The following is a 12,356-nucleotide window of genomic DNA, read 5'->3' as shown; positions in this document are numbered from 1 at the left end:
TCGTGGTGTAAACACCTTGTGCCTAATACAGCTGTGAATATATGTGAGAGTTAACTAATCCATGTTTTTATGAACATTTTACTTTTCAGTAGTGCATTAGATTTTATATGTCATGGTTTAAAATTAGCTTCATTATAAAATTTTTTTAAGTGATTTGAGTCGTTTTCTCTTTGTTTGAAGTAGAGATTATTATATGTCTGAAGGAAACCAAAATAGTTTTCAGATAGAACTAGAATTGGAAAGACTTCTGTGTAACCTCATAATATTCTGAAACAAGGCTGTAGTCAGAAAGACAATCTGTTGTCTTCATAATTTTTTTTTTTTTATCCCTATTGAAGGGTGCGGAAATATTGCCAGCATCAACCTAGCATGAAACCTCTCTTGCCATCACCATTTTTGACATCAATTTTACACTTGATCAATGGATTTTAGTTTAATTTATTTATTGGTATGTGAAAACAGTGCCAGTGCCATTTCATACAGTGCCTTTCATACTTGCTTTCATTTGGAATAGCTGTAACTATCTTCTGATCCGCAGATTCTTTTACGCATGTGTGTACCTGTTTTGATCAACATGAGTGTTGGACTTAAAAGTTGATGTAGACACTTGCTTTCTGAGTTAGGACTTAGTTTTGAGCATTTTGTTATATGAACTTTTTTTGCTTGCTTTGTATACAGCTCAAGACTTTTTGAAGGCTTTCTATACAACCAATTACTGTATTTAATTTAATTAATTTAGTATATTTTTATGGGCAAGATTGGACTCTCACCTCTTTTAATTGCCAAAATGTCTTTTTTTACTGTTTACTCTGGCAATCTACTCAAACATTGTAAACACTGGCATTGTAAGGTCAATTGTTCTGGAGTGGATTGTCTCAGAATACTTTGCACCCAAATATCAGTATGAACATTCTCCACTCTGTTTTCTATGCATTTGTGACTGCGAAAGACAAAACTGATGGTAGCGGAAAACCGTTCAAATGATAAAAATGCATGGATGACGAATGGTTAAAGAACAGTCCTTGAAGTGTTCAAACAGTTGCCTATCTGTTCGAACAAGTGAATAAATTATTTGAATAGTTTGCTTAGCCGTTTGAACGGAGGAGTAAAACAGATAATGTCAAACACATGGGCAAGCTGTTTAAATGGATGAAAATATTATCAATCCGTACAATTGGTTTTACTAATCATACAGATGAATAAATTTCTTAAATGGTTTGTGAAACTGTTCCGAGTACATGGCCTGATCATGGAACGGGCAATGTTGCTGTGTATTGTTTTCATTTCATTAGTCATTGTTATCAATTTCAAGGCCTTTATTCTCACAATCAAAAAAGGAGATTATTTCAATTTCTCATCAATTTAAAATGATAGCTGAGTTAATTTTTTGTCATACGATTTAGTCACATAGATTTGGGCTTTAACGTTTCAACTGCTGTTGAGAAACGATGAGTGCATTTTCTCCTTTTAAACAGATGAATAGAAGGGATGTCAAACTGTTTGAATGGATGGTGCAATTCTCTGCACTGACACTTCTAGTTTGCAAACAGATGCTAAAACTGTTTGAACAGATGTCGCAATACTTTGAAAGGATGCTAATGTATTTCAAACGGATTTGCAAACCATTCAAACAGATTGTTGAATGCTTTGAACAGATTTTTTTGAGGCGTTCGAAGGAATAAGGAACAGGTAATGAACGTTTTACCCGTTTGAACAGGTGACCGATAGTGTCTGTTTTGCCTTTCATGATCACATTTACAAAGAGAAATTGTTTAACGATCAAGAGCTTCTTAAGGTGGTGATATTTTCCTCTCTTCTCGCAAATTTAATGTGTGATTCAAGGGTGATATCATGGGGAGAAATTAGATACTAATCACTGGAAAGGGTCATAGGGTTAACCTTGCCGTATGGTAAACAAAATTTTACCCTTTCTTGTCTTGTCAGCTTTTAATTATAGCATTGTCAACCAGTTATTGTTGATGAAATAAATTTGAGGAAAATGTTCAGCACTGAAAATTCAATGTTTAATTTTTAGAAAAATGCAAAGGGTCTAGTTTTGTTCGACAAGATCTGTGAGAAGATTGAAGTTGCTGAGAAGGACTACTTTGGTTTGCGGTACATTGATGAAAAAGATGGACAGGTACTTTACATGGTTTTTTGTTTTTTTTTTTTGTTTTTTTAACCCTTTTACTCCTGGGAATGAGCCAAAAGAAATTTCTTATCACAGTGTCATTGCATTTCCACACAGATAGATGACAAGATCAAAAAAATATATATCGAAGATGGGTTAAAATGCAAGACTGCTATCTCATACTTAAAATTTCCTAAGTATGTATCTCATGAAGTTCCCAGAAACCTAATTGAAAAAATTCTTAACATAGCATTGATTTGTGAATCAAAACCTGTTACTGGCAATTTATGAATTCAAGTGCACTTAAAACTGGGAATTGGCTACTTTGTATTATTCCTTTATGATATTGTAATAATTGTACCGCTTTTCATCAGTACTTATAGTGGTAAAATAGGGTGAAACAGAAAATAGTTAGCTGGCCAGCTGCTAGTCCTGGATTGTACCATAGATTTATACGTATGAATCATCTCTAACACCTTCTACCCTTGATGTACTTGAATTAATAATTATACCCATTGATATTTATACCAGTACAATCTTTTCTTGGTTGTAGTACAACTGGCTTGATCCACTCAGACCAATTAAGAAACAATTGAAACATGGTAAGGCTTGTACAGTATCATTTTACTCTTTGTAACTAAATTTGTTACCCTCCCTATGATTTTAGGGACAAAGGTGATGGCATGCTCACAACATGCTTCCACTTGTAAACAAAAGAAACAGGGTATACCATGCTTGCTGAGCACGTGAGAGCACACTTTAATCAGCTTATATGCTTTTAGAACACACTACAAACAATAGAGCGTTTGCCGTTGAACAGTAAAGCATGAGCAGGCAAACATGCACAGTGTGTGTGAGCAGATACAGCACACTAGTGTGTAACTTATTAGACACACTATGTGTGTTGTGTTGGCGTGTTGTGAGCGTGTTATCACCTTTGACGCAGAAATCATATGCTGGGTTACATTTTATGTTAAAAATCTTTTCTGACAGTGTGTTTAAAAAATGCATGTGGTTATATCTTAGAGCCATACCATTTCTACTTTGCTGTCAAGTTTTATCCACCAAACCCAACTGCCCTTGTGGAAGACATCACCAGGTAAATAAATGTGAACTCTCAAGATCTGTGGAAGTGATAGTTATTTCTCCCCCTTTGCTACTACACGATTCCTCAAGTAAATTAGCTACAAGATAAAAAGATAAAAACTTCTTCCTGATAAATATTCCGTTTTCTCATTAACTGTTTGCTAGAAAATGTGGGGATATCTTAGGGAGAAGTTGCATGTTAGTTATTTCTGGGATATGAAGGGCTAATCGAATCTCCTTTTCTACAAATACCTAGAAATAATATTGTGCGATGTTAAATGTACTTCTTATTTATTTATTTATTTTTTAATTTTATCTCGTTTCACTTTATTTTTTGACTGCTAGTAGAATAATCAGAAGGAACGTTTAATTTAAGAGAATTAGGCTTTGAATACTTTTGATCGATCAGTTTTTTTTTTTTTTGACTAAAACGAAAATGTAGGAATTAGTTAAGTTTTAGTGGTTAAGTTTGATTATTAACCTTCATGTAGTTTTCAGCAAAGCTGTAAGTTATTCTGGTGTGGAAATGTATCTTTGTCATTTATTATTTATTATTATTTATTATTTATCATTTATTATTATTTATCCTTGAAGTTCATTTTTTTCCTTCTTATTGTTACTATTTTGTTTTATTTAAATTAGGTACTTAATGGTTTTACAACTGAGAGAGGATCTTCTGAAAGGAAGGTGAGTAGTTTATATGCAGTGTGAAATGTTTTAGAAAGAGAAACTATATGAAGTGTAATTTTCCATCTGTTGAAAATTAAGACAACTATAAGTTATAAAATTAGATAAATTATGTTTTGACCTGAGCACTATAAACAAACTGATCCTCACAAATTAATTGCAAGTAAAGAAACTGCAGAAAAGAACTTTGAATAATGTTTGGAAAGGACAGGTGTTCAGCCAGTTCTCCCAGACACAAGTAGGGCATGGCCATCCACCTAAAAAGACTCCTGTTGGGCGTGAGGAAAATTTTTAGGAGGAAGTTGATCATTAAAAGCAAAATAGTTAAAACAGGTTGTCAGAAGTAGAGAAGTGACTTGAAATGAGCTACACTTATCAGCCAAAAAATGTTGATTCTTTTTTTTTTCTTGTAGAATACAGTGTTCCATCCCTATTCATGCCCTTCTTGGATCCTTTGTTGTGCAAGGTGAGCTGCAATTGTTAATAACCCTCCATGATATCACTTTAGAACATTAGCACATTCCTAAAGTTTGAAGTTTTACTATTAACCAGAAAAAGGTTGCCTGGAATGTCACTCACAAGACTAAGTCCACTTTGTTTATCATGGGCATTTGAAAAACACAAAACAAAAAGAAGAAAAAAAACAAAACAAGACAAAATTGACAAACACATACCTGTTTTTCATGATCTAAGGTTACATTGGATTAGAAATTTGCATGAAGTACTCTTTGGCCTGATTTCTCTTTGAAACTGTAGTTGTTCATGTTTTAAGCCTCAAGATTTTGCCTGAAACTCCAAATTTGTTGCATCAACATTTTGGCTTTTGAAAAGACAAATTTTGTTTGTGAAAGAATATTTCACTCCCTTTATTTAATATTATTATTATTCAGTGTCCACATTCAAGAATTCAAATGAATTAATTGTAAAGCTCAATCAGTATTTCATACTTGCTTTTGTAGCGGAAGTTGGAGACTATGATCATGATGAACATGGTGATGGTGCAGGGTATCTTTCAGAGTTCAAATTCTGCCCAAAACAGGTAGTTAGATGAAAAAAATGTTACTAGCTAAGATCATTATTCATCCATCAAATTTACGAACAGGGAAGTGCTTGTTCACCAAGTGGAGAAGTTTGTTTTTTATTTATTTATTTGTACTTTGAACCTTCTGTCAGAAAATGATGTGACTTCTTGTTTTGAGTAGTCTTGTTACCTGTTTGCTGGATATTGCATGGATATTACAGGTAGAAGTTTCATGCTTATTACTCTTGTGAGTTAAAGGGTTGATTTGAATTGTTTTTCTAGCCAGATGAGATGCTGCAGAAAGTACACCAGTTTCACGCTAAACACAGGTACTGTATTCATGTCTTGTACACAATGTATGATCTCTGATTTCAAGTGAACCTGCTTACACAGTTACTCTAAGCTGGAAAATATTTTACTGGCCGTTGCATGTAATTTTCTTATTAACATTTTTGAAAACAATGTTTTTTGTTCACAGAATGATTTCTAGTACAATGCACCTTGGTTTTAGACTTTATTTAGTACATTTATCTGTCCACAAATAAATAAAATATTGCACATCTTAAAAGAAAAAAAAATTGTTTTACTAAATATTCCGCAGAATGATCTCTTTACATTTCCTATGATTCAAATAAGAAATGCTTGTTTAACAGTCAAAAGCTTACTTAGATGCTAAAATGCTAAATATTGAAGTCAGTAGTGATACTATGTAGAGAAATTATATGCTGATCACTCCTGGGAGACATCCAAAAGTGGCTGTTAAATGTTATTGTCTATTTTTGTCCTGCAGAGGAATGACACCAGAGGATGCAGAATTGCAGTATCTGGATAATGCAAGGAAACTCCCCCTGTATGGAATCGACCTTCATCAGGCTGCAGTATGTGCCTTTCCTCTGTAACAGTTCTTAACCCTTTACACCATAACATCAGTGTGCATATTCTTCACACCATTCTCCTTATATTTCCTATGGTATTGAGAAGGAGAATTTGTTGAACAATCAGGAGCTTCTTAAATGAGAGATCTTTTCCTTTATTCTCTTTACCTTTATGTATGATTCAAGAGTGCTACTTTAGGGAGAAATAAGAAGTTAGTCACTCTTAGTAATTAAAGGGTTAAGGCAGGCTAAGAATGGGCAATGCCATTTTGAGCATCTAAAAGCCAAATTCCTCTTTAGGAACAGTTACATGTGATGCAAGAAAAACGAAAAAATTGGAAAGTCTAAAACATTGCATGGTGATGTTTATGTCAAAATCCATTTTCTAATCAGTGCATGCATGTGTTGTTATTTATAAAATTATCAGTTTGTGTTTGATTACTTGTAAAAGGAAGATCTTTATTTTTATTGTGTATTTCTGTGTAACTTGCCACAGGATGCTGAAGGGCAGCCAGTAATTATTGGAGTGTCAGCTTGGGGCATTCATATCTTCCACAACAACAGACTGATTAACAAGTTTGTTTGGTGAGTAGAAATGTTACAGTTGAGATTAGAAATTTTCACTTGAGCTTCATTTATTTTGGCAATAATTTCAGCTGACAGTTTGTTAAAATTAAGTTTTATTCCTGTTCTGACAAGAACCTGCCTCTATTTACCATATGGTGTGACATGTTTGTCTGTTCTGTTTTACTTTTTTTATTGATCTGGTTAGTCTTTTCATTCTTTTTCATTAATACTTTTTCCTCTATTTATCATTTTTGTGCATTCTCTTCTTTTTTTGTTATTTCAGGCCAAAGATTGTGAAAATTGCTTTCAAAAAGAAGAAGTTTACCCTAACAATCAGGGCAGCTAGTGAGGTATATATTTACTCGTTTGCCATGTATTATTCTGTTTCCGATTAGCGCCAGACTGTGTTATGTGACACATGACTAATAAAATTTGAAATGAAGGCAGACACGTAATAAGTGCAGACAAAATATGCATAGGTGCAGTTTAAATAATTCAAGTTAAAACAAATTTCGGTCAAGCTCTTACATGTGGTGCAAGAGAAAGTTTACAATACAAGTATTATCTTCATATCCAATGAAGCTTCTGTAGGATGTGCACAATTGCTTTCTTAACATTTTAACTCTCAATGTCTGATTGTTAGTACTCCTCTCTAGCTGCTACACATTAACCTAGTAAGTTAGTCAGGAGATTTTGCTATTAGATCAAGATAACTTCTTACATGTACCTGATAAGTTTCTTTTTTCTTTTTTCTTTTTTTATTTGTTACTTTGAACCAAAGTCAGAAATGACCTGAATTTTTATTTGCCTTTTGTGGTTGTTTGTCTCTTACAGAGTGATTACTATGCAGCAACAGTGCTGAGTTTTAAACTGGGAAGCTTAAGAGCTACAAAGCGACTTTGGAAGGTTGGAGTTGAGCACCATTCATTCTTCCGGCTGTCACAGGCTGATCTTCCACCTAAAGATGTGGGATTTATCAAGCTAGGCTCCAAGTTCAGATACAGGTGTGCTCAGTGAACATAAAATATGCAGTCTCTACTGCGAATTTAATGGGAATTTATTCATGGACTTTCCACAAGGTGGCTCTTCTTGTCCACTGTTTCCAGCTTGAATTGGAATTTTGAATGTTGGTTTTTGTGGAGGGAGGAACACCAGGAGACCCAGAGGAAAAATACTAGGAGCAAGGATGAGAACCAACAGTCAACTCTTACCTCTATGTGACACTAGGTCTGAGATCGAACTCAGGCCCAAGGGCCATCCCTACTCTCCTTCTCCATTGTATAAATTATGAAAAAAGCAAAAAAAAGAGAAAAAGAGACTGATGCTTCACTGTCATGTGACTGCGGCTTGCCCTGTCCCCCCTCTCCCCTCCTTCTCTTAACCCTTTAACTCCCACGAGTGACCAAGACAGAATTTCTCCTTACAATATGAATACAATGTCAACCAGATAAGTGATGAGAATAAAGAAAAATGATGAGGCTGGGGTTTCATCATCAGCTGGGTCACTGGTTGACATCCCCATTTGTGATTTATTGGCAGACAGCTTGTAGCCTTAGTGCAATCATGATTGTGCTTCTAACGTGCTAGTTATCCAAGTCAACCAAATTGGAGAGTAACAGTTAGGAGTAATAATGTAACATAAACTGAAGCAGACTCAACATACTGGAATATCCCTCTGTAAGAGTCTAAACCTCCAAAAGTTGCCAAGGAGGCCAGACCACCTTTGAAAGAGGAGGCCTTCCAGATTATCTAAAATACTCTCCTGCAGATCTTGACTCTCCATTGGTACCACATTGCATTAAAACCACTGATGAGGCCATTTGATTTTCGAAGAGTTTTTTTAACCAAAACTTCCACTTCTAAGAACTTGTTGATAGATGAATATTTATATATTAACCCTTTAAGTCCCACTACTGACCAAGACAGAATTTCTCCTTCTTCTATCTGTATGATATCAAGCAGACAAGTAATGAGAATAAAGAAAAATATCAATCAGGGGATTATTAGTTGATCCAATTTCAAATTCTCCAAACTAACATCACATAAATTGTATGGCAGACAGTAAGGAGAATTATTTATGAAATCTTGGGAGTTAAAGGGTTAATCTGCATTTTTTTCTCTTTCCTCAGCGGCCGAACCCAGCATCAAGCGCGTCATAGCCAAGAGATCCTCCGCAATCCCCGAGATTTTGAGCGTGTTTCAAGCAAACGCTTTTCATCAAAAGTCCTTGATGGTAAGCCATGAGAAGAAAAAAAAAATCAACAAATGGAGCTTTAAGATAATGGAAATGTCTTCCATGACTAGTCTTAACTCCTTGTCCCCTGGAAATTTGGGATTATTGAAAAGGCAATATCTCCAGTGGACCCAACCTGTGCCCTTGGTTACGGAAGGTGATATTTCTACAACTTTTTGGGGCATAGAAATGGTGCAAGTCTTGCTGCTCATTGAGCAGCTGTATCTCAGTGGGTTGAGTTTGAGTGGTCTTAAATTTCTCTTAAAACCAGATTTGAAGTTTTCCTTTTTTCAATTTGTAGGAAATCGCAGGACAGAGGATATTCCAGAAGTACCATTACAAGAGGAAGAAGAAAAGGTTTTTGACGAAGAAAAGAAAGATGACGAAAAGCCAGCTGAGAGTACAGGTTATACTGAAACATATGCTAACTGATTCAGTTAGTTATATTTATATTAGTTATTGTTGTTGTTGTTGTTTTCTTTTTCTTCCCCTTAACTATTGCTTGGAAGACTCAAAGTACTAAAAGGGAGATCTTCAGTCTTACTTTCAACTGCCTTTGCACCTAGTTAAAACCTTTCATTTAAGAACTGTGCATTACTACGGACCATAACAAATTTTGAACAGTTTTCCTCATCTTTAAGTTTCTACGTTGTCGTCTTTCCTTGGTAGTCTCTTCCTCACGCTGCCCTCCTTTCCTTTCTTCTTTCTCCTTCCCTCCTTAACTTTCCATTTTCTTTAATTTACACTCTAATCCATCTTTTTCCCTCCCTTGTTTTTTCTGCTCTTCCTTTCTTTGCTTTTAGCCTCTCACTCTCTCCCCCCCCCACCACCACTGCCTCTCACTCTTCCCCCCACCCCCCACCCCCCACCCCCCACCCCCCACCACCACCGCCTCTCACTCTTCCCCCCACCCCCCACCACCGCCTCTCGCTTTCCTCCCACCCCCCACCACCACCTCTCACTTTTCCCTCCTCTTGCCCTTGTCCCTTCTTTTAATCTCCTCTTCTCTCTTTCTCTCTTTCTCTCTTTCTCTCTTTCTCTCTTTCTCTCTTTCTCTCTTTCTCTCTTTCTCTCTTTCTCTCTTTCTCTTTCTCTTTCTCTCTTCCTTCCCACTTTTCCCTGTGCTTTTTCCCTTCCCTCCTTCTCTTTTCAGCTATGCCTTCCCTCTCTCTTCCTCTTCATTTTTCTTTACTCTCTTTTTTACACTTTTCTCTTTCTCTGTTCTTTACAGAACCAGGTGAAGCTCCTGTGGCAACAGTTGAAGGGTAAGAGTTGTCTCGTCTATAAATTCAATTACTTTTTTCTGACTGTCTGAATTTGTTTAGAGTCAGTTCTATTTGATTAACAGAGTTGATAATGTAAATTGATCACTGTAGAGTCCCTGAAGCTGACGTTTTTAGAAGTTAGCCGTTTAATCTCACAAAGGACTAACGCTCGAAACGTCAGTTAGAAACTTTTTACGGCGGCCAATTTACATTATCACCTAAGTTGATAAAACCGAATTGTCTTGTTATGCCCCACCTCCCCCCCCTTTCCACTGTTGATAATGATGATAATATTAATAGTGACGATGATAATAATAAACAACATGTAGTGGCTGTAACATAATTTTACTCCTATATTTTTTTCACTGAATCACTGTTTTTTATTTAGTTATTTATTTTTTTTATTTACTTTTTTCTCTTCCACAGATGAGGAAACAAAATGAAGATTTATCTCGGGAAATTCCATTTCTTACTCCTTTCAGGAATGTTAATAGCCAGCATTTCACAGGAACATACGCAAACGATGAGCTTTAAGGCTTGATGTTCTGACAAGATTTTACAAGTCAATTTTATATCATCCTCTTATATGCTAGAACATATTGATGTGTTAATGAGTTTAAATGCTTTTATTTGCTAAATTGTAATTTTAATAGTAGGCAATGGCTTTGCCTGAAAATTAGGCAAGATTTCCGCTCAGTCCCATCTTTCATTATGCGAACAGTTCTTGGATAAAGAAAACATTTACGAAAACAATTATTATACATTGCGTTTTTAAAAACGGATTAGTATGGAGTTATACGGAAATCTTTCCGAATATTATTAAGTTTGAAATGTGGGATAAAAATATCGTGCCAGATTCCTAAGTTTTTAATGTCCTCGAACGCTCTAAGCGCAAAGATTCCTTTCTTCGATATCTTCTGGTAGGCTTTTTGTATTGGCAGAACAGAAAGATTAATGTACAGTGGAGATCCTCTCCAGTTTTACATGACGCTTGACCAATCTTTACCATGAGAAGTCTTAGAGAAATCAGCAATGGTTTTCTCGTCGCATTGTCGCTGAAACTTAGTGACTTGTCCCCGTGCGCGGCTTGGTTTTTCAGAAGACGATCCACGTAATTCTGGATGGAAATAATTTTCCATCAGATTAGATTAGATTAATGACTTTGTTAGATAGTTTTTTCCCTATTTTACATTACATCCAGTTTTCCTTCACACTAAGAAGAACCGCGCGCAAGTCTTTTAGCAGATCATACGCTTTCAGAGAAGAGAGATCAAAACTGAGTTTAGCTGTTAATCCTAGATTAGCGCAAACCGCCTTTTTGAACAACCTGTCCGAGCTCTGATCTTTTGAAAAATTCTCACAACAGTTTGTCTAAGACTAAGTATGGAAACTTCTTACGGGAATTTGTGTTTTGACTATTAGGCTTACAGGGTTAATTTTAAAAAGGTGCTATGTTACGATGCTGTAGTTTGAGATATTTTGAGAGGCCGTGGAAAAATCGTTTCGTTTTCGGGAGTAAATTTAGCTTGCATGGCCAGAGGTTTTTAAAATGTGCATGCAATGACTTAGTTCTGTTTTTTTTTTTTTTGTTCTTTTTAATTATGTCGTAAAGACGAGCTAATGCACTTATTTTGAACTCTAGATAGAGCAGTTTTCAATTGAGTTTCAAAAGTATTCCGGGTTTGCTTTACTTTGGTCTGTGATTGGTCCATGCTCTAAACCAATCAGACGCCAAATGAAAACCAGTGATTACTTGGTTACCCGCTTTTCCCGCGCTTTTGCCATATTTCCTTTCATCACTTCGAGTGCTCATTGGCTAATTATGACGCAAACCTTCTGGCTGTTGCGATTGATTTGGATTTGATTTTGGATTTACGACAGTCAATCGAAAACAGTTCTATGCTACTCATTAATATATTTTTATCACTCTACTTTGCTATTTGCAAGATGTACTATCAATATGCACTATCTAAGATGAGTTAAAGGTAATTTTGAAATAATGAATTTTTAAAATATTGCTGTCTTAGTATGGAATTGCGAAATGCTGTCGGTATTTGCAGTGTGTTTTGTTTGAGCAGTACAATATGTTGATTATAAATGAAACGTTGAAAAGTGGTGCTTTTGTTTCCTCTTTCTTTCTTTCTTTTCTCTTTTTCCTCAAATTGCGAAAGTCAGGCCAGCATGCAACCAAAGGGAAGATGGGAGGGGAGCAGAGAGACAGTTTGAAACAGCTGGCACCAAATTAAATTTTAACTTTGCCGCTCCCATCAGTGATTAATGAGTAATTTCTCGATACAGATTTAAAACACAATTTACTAGGACTTGAGTAATCTCGTGCTCTGATATTACCGTTTACGTGAAACTATTACTGAAACTGCACAGAAGCTGTACAACCTACAGGTCGTGAAAGGTCTGGGTACGAGGTTAGTACTCGACATGAGGTTTCGTGTAGACATGAGTAGACATCTGTAGACATGTAGTTTCCAACGAA

At 35.7% G+C, this 12,356-nt stretch overlaps 1 protein-coding gene across 1 annotated transcript in view; it reads left to right on the top strand.

The window, feature by feature from the left end:
- Positions 1–11,982, top strand: part of LOC131796284 (band 4.1-like protein 3) — a 12,825-nt gene extending 843 nt beyond the window's left edge. The window contains exons 2-16 of the mRNA XM_059113871.2: positions 2,036–2,140; positions 2,685–2,733; positions 3,158–3,230; positions 3,860–3,904; positions 4,318–4,370; positions 4,864–4,943; positions 5,208–5,254; positions 5,716–5,803; positions 6,297–6,385; positions 6,651–6,717; positions 7,202–7,371; positions 8,497–8,600; positions 8,902–9,006; positions 9,832–9,865; positions 10,292–11,982. Of these exons, the coding sequence (XP_058969854.1) occupies positions 2,036–2,140; positions 2,685–2,733; positions 3,158–3,230; positions 3,860–3,904; positions 4,318–4,370; positions 4,864–4,943; positions 5,208–5,254; positions 5,716–5,803; positions 6,297–6,385; positions 6,651–6,717; positions 7,202–7,371; positions 8,497–8,600; positions 8,902–9,006; positions 9,832–9,865; positions 10,292–10,295 (1,113 nt within the window). The 3' untranslated portion in view covers positions 10,296–11,982. The remainder of the gene's footprint in view (positions 1–2,035; positions 2,141–2,684; positions 2,734–3,157; positions 3,231–3,859; positions 3,905–4,317; positions 4,371–4,863; positions 4,944–5,207; positions 5,255–5,715; positions 5,804–6,296; positions 6,386–6,650; positions 6,718–7,201; positions 7,372–8,496; positions 8,601–8,901; positions 9,007–9,831; positions 9,866–10,291) is intronic.
- The last annotated feature ends 374 nt before the right edge of the window (positions 11,983–12,356 follow it).

Source organism: Pocillopora verrucosa, chromosome 5 (assembly GCF_036669915.1).
Source record: "Pocillopora verrucosa isolate sample1 chromosome 5, ASM3666991v2, whole genome shotgun sequence".
NCBI lineage: Eukaryota > Metazoa > Cnidaria > Anthozoa > Scleractinia > Pocilloporidae > Pocillopora > Pocillopora verrucosa.
This window is presented reverse-complemented; position numbering and strand designations above follow the sequence as displayed.